At 42.5% G+C, this 7,262-nt stretch overlaps 1 protein-coding gene across 1 annotated transcript in view; it reads left to right on the top strand.

Moving 5' to 3' along the window:
- Window positions 1-6,956, top strand: part of LOC102673872 (ATP-binding cassette sub-family A member 13) — a 31,926-nt gene extending 24,970 nt beyond the window's left edge. The window contains 3 exon segments of the mRNA XM_031513590.1: window positions 78-260; window positions 1,533-1,776; window positions 5,943-6,956. Coding sequence (XP_031369450.1) covers window positions 78-260; window positions 1,533-1,776; window positions 5,943-6,071 — 556 coding nt within the window. The 3' untranslated portion in view covers window positions 6,072-6,956.
- The last annotated feature ends 306 nt before the right edge of the window (window positions 6,957-7,262 follow it).

Below are 7,262 nucleotides of genomic sequence, written 5' to 3'. Positions count from 1 at the left end.
TTCTTTCTTCCTTTTTTTTTTTTTTTTTAAATGAACAAGAAATACCAATTTTCTCTTATACTTGTTTATACGAATAGCGGTATGGATCCCGCCACGAAAGATCTCGTCACCAAGACGATCAAGCATCTGACGAGGAATCAGAGTTGCGTGATTCTAACGTCGCACAGCGTGGCGGATTGCGAGAACGTGTGCAACAGAGTCGGTATTCTTGCCAAGGCTGGCCTCCGATGCATCGGTACGCCGCAACACTTGAAGCACAAGTGAGTGTCCTTCCATCGAATCGTTTTTCACGTACGAGCTGCTCGCCTCTGTCTTCAAACGAACGAACGAACGGGCCGGATTTAAAAATTCGACGCGATATTTAACACCCTATTAACAAAACGTCGAACGAAACGTTCGATTATTCCGGGCGAATATGCGGGCCTCCCTCCTTTATACAGGATTAATTTCGAACAGCGCATTTTAACGATGTTGTTTCAACTAATGGATCGTTCGTGTTGATTTCATCCCCCGCGAACAGCTTCCCGACAAAATTCGACAATTTATTTGCCGTCCCCTTCGTGTCGATTGATTTTTAATTTCATCATTTTCCGCGAAACGATCCAATTCCCACCGTGGGGAATTTCATTAAATTTCATTTCCAATTCGAACGAGAGGAAGGAGATATTACGTTCCGGATATTCCGCCATATTGCCAAACTTGCGCGATCGAGGCGCCTCTCCCTTCCCTTCCCTTCCATAACCTCCTTTTCGGGAAATGTAAACTTAAATCGCCACGAGTATTTGGACTCGGTCAAGTTGCCAAGTCTCCAACTCGTTCGCAGCATCGAACTGAATTTACCATCGCACACATTCTACGCACAACCTATTCCCTAGCGGATGCTAAAATCCATCTCGATCGAACGTTTCTGCGACGTTTCCAAGAAGAACGATCGGAAACCTCTCGTTTCAATTTTTTCTTTTTTTTTTCGCCAAATAAACAACGTTTCCCATTGTATGAAATCTCATTCAGATTTATCAATCGTTACTCGTTCGTTTCGCAGTTTTTTACGACGTTTCGTTTCGCGAATATTTTTCCACCCTCGCCCTCACCTCCGGGGAAAATTCAACGCGTACGTTTAATTAACGCGATTACGAACGAAAGAGAGAGAGAGAGAGAGAGAGAGCGGATCATACGAAGCATAATATCGGATCGGTTTGTCATTTTCGTCAAATCCTTTGATCGATTCTCTCTTTCTCCGTGATGTAAATTTACGGAGAAATAGGGACCACTTGCCGCGGAATAATAATTAATCCGCCCTTTCCCACGGTATAATTCATCGATTCGACGCGTAATAAATGGACGGGAAAGTGGATAAACGGAACGGTTTTTCCGAGTTTCGAGACGGAATAAACGTTCGTTGCTTTCGTTTCCGGGTTTATTTTCATTTTATTCGCCTCCATCGGCTTCCGTTTCTGCGGAATTCTATTTTAGTCGAAGGACACTTTTACGACGATCTTGTTGGCTGATTTATTATGCAATTTTGTTGATAGATTCGGCGAAGGTTACGTGGCGTTCCTACGATTCGGCCAGCCAATCCCGGCCACGGATCTGAGGAAAGCCGTACGAAACTACTTGCCACAGGCTGTGGTCTCCTCGAGGCAGGGCAGCGCTGCTCGTCTCCTCATACCGCGAAGCCAGGACATGCCTGTGAGCGCCAGCTTTAATAAGCTGAAGCTGTTGGCCGAGGAGCTGAAAGCCACGGACTACACGCTCACTCAAAGTTCACTGGATCAGGCACGTATCGTAAAAGTTGCAACCGCATCTCTATCGGGGAACATAGTTTTACTCTTCGACAAATTACGCTTCCTTAAACTTGAAACCAAGTATGAAAGGGGATACCTAGGTGTCGAAATAGCTCGATTCGTACAGGATTTTCAATATGTTATCAATATCCTTCGGTACCTTGGGAGGATTGATTCTCGAGGAGACAAAAGTTGGAGGTTATCCAACTTTAAGGAAAACATATCTCCGATTTAACCTCCGTTTCTTCGATCGTAGAAAAATTTCGTTCGTAAAAATTTTATACAAATACCCGCAGATTAATTTAAGTTCGAGTTAGATGAAGAGTTTCGAAGTTTAAATTTAAACGAGTGACGATATTTTTTTACAAGCGTTCGTCCCACTTCCCTGAACGTTTATTATCCCGTACGATAGAATAGAATTATCGAGGTTTACGAACACAGTTGCTCGCGTATCGAATCGAACGCGAATCGATAAAGTTCCGGGTGACTGTCTCTCGATGTACAACAGTCTTGTCCCGAGCGGATGATGCACAGTCGATGCACGTTGCTGCCAGGCCGTTCGATCAAGGACGATCCTCGTTTACGTCTCACCTACCTCGAGGAATATTAATGGATTTGCCTTACGCTCGCATTTGCGTACAATCTCTCTCGAACCTACCTCCGTGGTTTCCAATCTTCCACCGTCTCAGCCTCAGTCCTTACGTAAGCTCGACTAAATGCTTTCCGACTCGCCCTATCGCGCGAACATCGCACGCTGCGCGTTTCAAAACTCTTCGTAATTAATTACGTCCGAGGATGGAACGGATCGATTCGATTCCAAGATTACTTTCGACCCAGTTTAAATCTCCCCCCCCCCAAGAATTTTAATGGCACGAATATGCCTTTCTATTTCACCTAGTCTATTCTATCTATCGTCCTTTTCCTCGTTTTCTTTTTCTTTTCCTTTTTCCTCCTCGACCACGCAGGAATTTTTCATTTAAGCGCAATATAATCGATAATCCTCTCGATCGATCGATCCTCCTTTCGCGCTCGAACGAATCCGCGCGTTTCGTCCTTCGACGCGGATTAAATAATCTTCGCTTCTCACCTTCGACTCCCCCCTTCATTTTCCGAGAGATTAACCTAAAAACACCGCGGTTAGTGTACCGTGTGAAACGCAATTAGAAATTGGAAGGGAACGATGGGAAGAGGAGGGGGAAAAAAGGCGAAGAACAGACTCGCATCCCCCTCCTTTCGGATTCCGGCTGGCATAGAAAGAGAGGGGAAGAGTAGAATTTTCGCGGATTCATGCAAGGCGGCGCGAATTTGCGCGAGCTCGTTAATAAAGGAGGCGCGCAATTTGAGCGCTAATTAAAAAAGTTTGACCGTGATTAAACACCGTTTACAAATTTATGTCCTTCCTCGTCGGAAACTGAGTCCATTGTTTCACTCACCTCGAGTCCCATCGAACTCCGTTAGATCCGTTTCGTCGGATATATTCTCTCTGAAATTTTCGATCGCCTCGAGGTCGCAGCTTTTGATTTCTAATTTTTTAATTTCACCGCGAAGCGAAAGAGAGAAAGAGAAAGAGAGTTATTTTTCATGAGAGAATGGCGACGCCTAAATAATTCATAGCGATCGCGAGGCTGGTGATGGAATAAGCGCGAGATTGCCGAGAAACCGTTCAATGGAATCACGTTCGCATCGTTTGTCCGCGTCCCGTCTCTCTTAACGGAGATAAGATTCCGGGGATCGTCTGGGCTGTGACAGGATTTGTTGATCCGGTTACGTTTACCCGTACACAAAGCTCGTCCCTGGAGATTAACTCCGGAGGCGGAGCTCTAAGACGCGCTTCCCCCTGATAACTTTAATTTCGAGCGCCCTCCGTCTTTGTTAATATCGCAATCATGCACGCGTGATGCGTAAGTGCGTGAGAAAAATGTATATATGGATTTATGAACGAATTTATATATCTGAAGAGTAATTGTTTCTTTTTTAAGAACAATTTATGAAATTCGTGTTGCACTGCACATTTATACGTGTTTCGTTTAATTTTAGGGGATCTAGGGGATTCTCTTCTTTCTTTTGGATTAATCCTCGATTAATCGCTCGAACCGGTATTTTTTTTTTCGATTAATCATCGCGTTTCATGGAAAGAAGAAAGAAAGAAAGAAAGAAAGAAAGAGGAGAGAGGAAACGCGAGTGCGTGTTCGGGCGATATCGATTCTCGTATCTCGAATCGAATTAAACATTTACTTTGACAGAGTTTCGAGAGACGAGGTGAGGAGGGGCGTGATTAAAATAAAGCGTGATTTCGTGATCAAAGAGTGCGGATAAAAGCTAAATACGATTTATCCTATGATAACGCGGGAATATTAATTAAGCTTGCAACGATAGCGGACAGTTGAGAAATTATGAAAATAGGTGAATAATCGGGGTGGGATCGTGTATTATTCCTATACCGTTGCGCCTGGCTGCTTCGTTATTTATTCTTGCTTGTTATTGGTTTCGTCTCTGATCTCGCTCGGATCAACCGTTTACCCACCGGTTATTACGCGCCCCCTCTCTTTGTCTCCCGCAAAATTGAGGGAGACAAAGGTTGAAACGAAAAAACGAAATCCGATCGATGCGATTGGAAGGGTGCAAAATTTCGAGAGAAGCCACTTTGTTTTCTCCTCCTCCTCTTCTTCTTCTTTTTTTTTTCTTCGTCGCGTGAAATAATTGCAACGCGACGCTTTGTAACAACAAGGGATCTCCTGAATCACGGAGGCCGATTTCCATGACGGTCGAGATAGATACGTAGATTTTTATGCTCCCTAAAAGTGCACCCGGGCTTCCTCTTTCACCCATTTTTCAACGTTCGGGGGTGACGTTCGTTCCTCGAGAAAGATTCCGAACGAATTTCTCTCCCTGTTGAAGGGAGGGACGAAATTGAAAAGGAATCTCTTTCGCGGGAATCCCTTTTCCTTGGAATGGAGTAAGGTAAATTCATTCATTCCGGTGTAGCCTGGCGAGGAAGAATCGCGTACTCGTAGGTATCGTGATCGAACGATCGGCAATTTAAAATCGTCGATGACGCGGAAAATGAGCGTAAGAAGGGGAAACAGCATCCAGCATAATTTTATTTGAAACTGTACCTTGTCAAAGTTGCGTATGCGAGATTTTCGCTTGCGCCCTTTAACGCATCGTCTTCGAGAGTTACGGTTAAATTAAGCTCGTTAACCGATTTCGAATTCGTTAATTAAGTATTATGCATTCCATATGCGCATAACAGTTTCGATCGTTGGAAACAATTTGCCGCTATGGGATAATTAATTCGCGCAATTAATTTTTAATGAACGCGAAAAGGACGCGTTGCGCCTTGGCGCGATAAAGATGGTGCGAGAAACGATGGTGTCGGGTGTCTCCCCCTCCGATGGAATTTTTCCGGCCAAGCGCAACCTGTAACGCGAGATAACCCGGCCGCAAACGAGTTGAACTCGAGACGTGGTTTTTTGCTCGTCCAGGGTGAGCTTGTATGCAAACCGCGAAACTCGCCTCGTTCCGTGAGAGTTTCGATGATTTTTACGATGGTCCCACGTCACGAAGGGAAAAGCTGTCCTTCTTCCTCCTCCTCTTCCTCGCTTTTATTCCCCCTCGCTCGTTTTCCGCGCATTGGATCGAAGATCGTCGATGCGACGAAAGTTTGAGAGCCTTGGATGGATGCGCGGATTCGTATTTGCGTAACGATCGTCGATCCAATTTTCGGTAAAAATTCTATTCCGATAAATATCGCGCGCGGCCGCGATGACAACGAGGTGGAAAAATAGAATTGTTGCATACCGTGGAATAACTTTTGTGGCGTGGTATCGATTTTATTAATTTTCTTTTCTCTCTGGAACGAACGCAAAAATTAATATCGACGATTGGTTGAAATTAAACGGGGCCATGAAATAATCGCTTCGTATATAGCGAATTTAAATTGCTTATGAAACTTGATGAATAAGCCTCGATATTTTCGTATATCCATAAACTTTTCCGTTTGTCTCGGTTCTCTCAAAAATTAACGCCACGAGAATCCCTCTATACCTCTACGCGTGATATTTTAAATAGTATTTCGTCGATTTTGATTTTTTCTCGAGGAATTTTACGCGATCAAATTAATCGAACGTTTTTCTTTTTTTTTTTCTAATTTTACAGGTACTAGTGAATTTTTCAGAGGAGACGGAAAACGAAACCGATGGACAGATGTGCGCGCAAAGCGGTAGTAGCAACAACGTCTCGAACGTTTATTCGAACATGGACACCATACATATGGAAACGTTCTGATCTTCGATTTTATTGATTCGATGTTTATAACACCTGTTTACACACGATTTTAAATCTTTACATTTATTTAATACGCGGATCTTATCATCCACGGATCGCTCTTATCGACGCATAGATCATAGAGATTTCTGTGATAGCTTTAATTTTTCGTTGTTGTACGCGCTACGTTGGACGCGCGATAAGAGCTTTCAACACAAGGTGTCGCGTCAACGACAGAAGTGCTCACGATTATAATTTAGTTATTGATCTATGTATGAATCGCGATCGATAAATACGAATTTTTATACCGCATATGATGTACTTTTGAACGATTTTTACAATGATATTTCCCTCGATATTCGTTTGACGCGTGAAATTTTATTACTCCCGTGTTACGTGTTACGATCAATCGATATTGCACGCGTAATAATATTATTTTGCAGGCCGCGTTAATTGATCGCCGCGTGCGCGATAATAGTTGGCGTTAATTTTACGTACGTAATTGTGTACATTGTCTTTTTGATCGAAAACAACGGGCATGCGACATAGATAACTGCTTATTCCATCCAGATAATGTTGGATCGTGTTGCATAAAGTGGAGAAATTAGGTCAATTATACCTAAAATTTTCCGCAATAACCACCGGATGATAAGTAGAGAGAATATTCGATTTCTCGTGACACGTGAATGCGTCGATTAATTATAAATATAGATAAATATTACACGCGCACACGCACGCACACACAATGTTTATATTATAAGATTTTACCATTTTACACGTCATTCAACATGTACGAGTATAGAGTTCCTTATTAAACGAATTTCGAAACAAATTTTTTATTATTCAAATCTTTATAAAAATCTTCTCGATATCTAATCTAGAAAGAAAGAAAGAAAGAAAAAAAGAGATTAAAACATTAAATAACAAAACGATATCGTCGTCGAGTGTAATTGATACGCGTTTTACTCTCGAGTAAAAACAAGTGTACGTACAGTCGCTCTCAATAAACGCGGCTGGGAATATAACATAATAGAAAATAAAAATAAAAAAAAAATAAATAAAAAAAGGAAAAGAAAAAAAAAAAGTAAAAATCGATAACTCTAGAAACGAAACAATGTCGTAACGATTACGTTAGCTCGACCATTTATCGATTACGCCGGTGAAAACTGGTACGCGCAGGTATGATTCGCGTTTTATATCGCGCGAAACAAA

The sequence above is a fragment of the Apis dorsata genome, unplaced genomic scaffold (genome assembly GCF_000469605.1).
Source record: "Apis dorsata unplaced genomic scaffold, Apis dorsata 1.3 scaffold_683, whole genome shotgun sequence".
In the NCBI taxonomy this organism is placed as follows: Eukaryota; Metazoa; Arthropoda; class Insecta; order Hymenoptera; family Apidae; genus Apis; species Apis dorsata.
The sequence above is the reverse complement of the archived record's forward strand: the minus strand, read 5'-3'. Positions and strand labels throughout refer to the sequence as shown.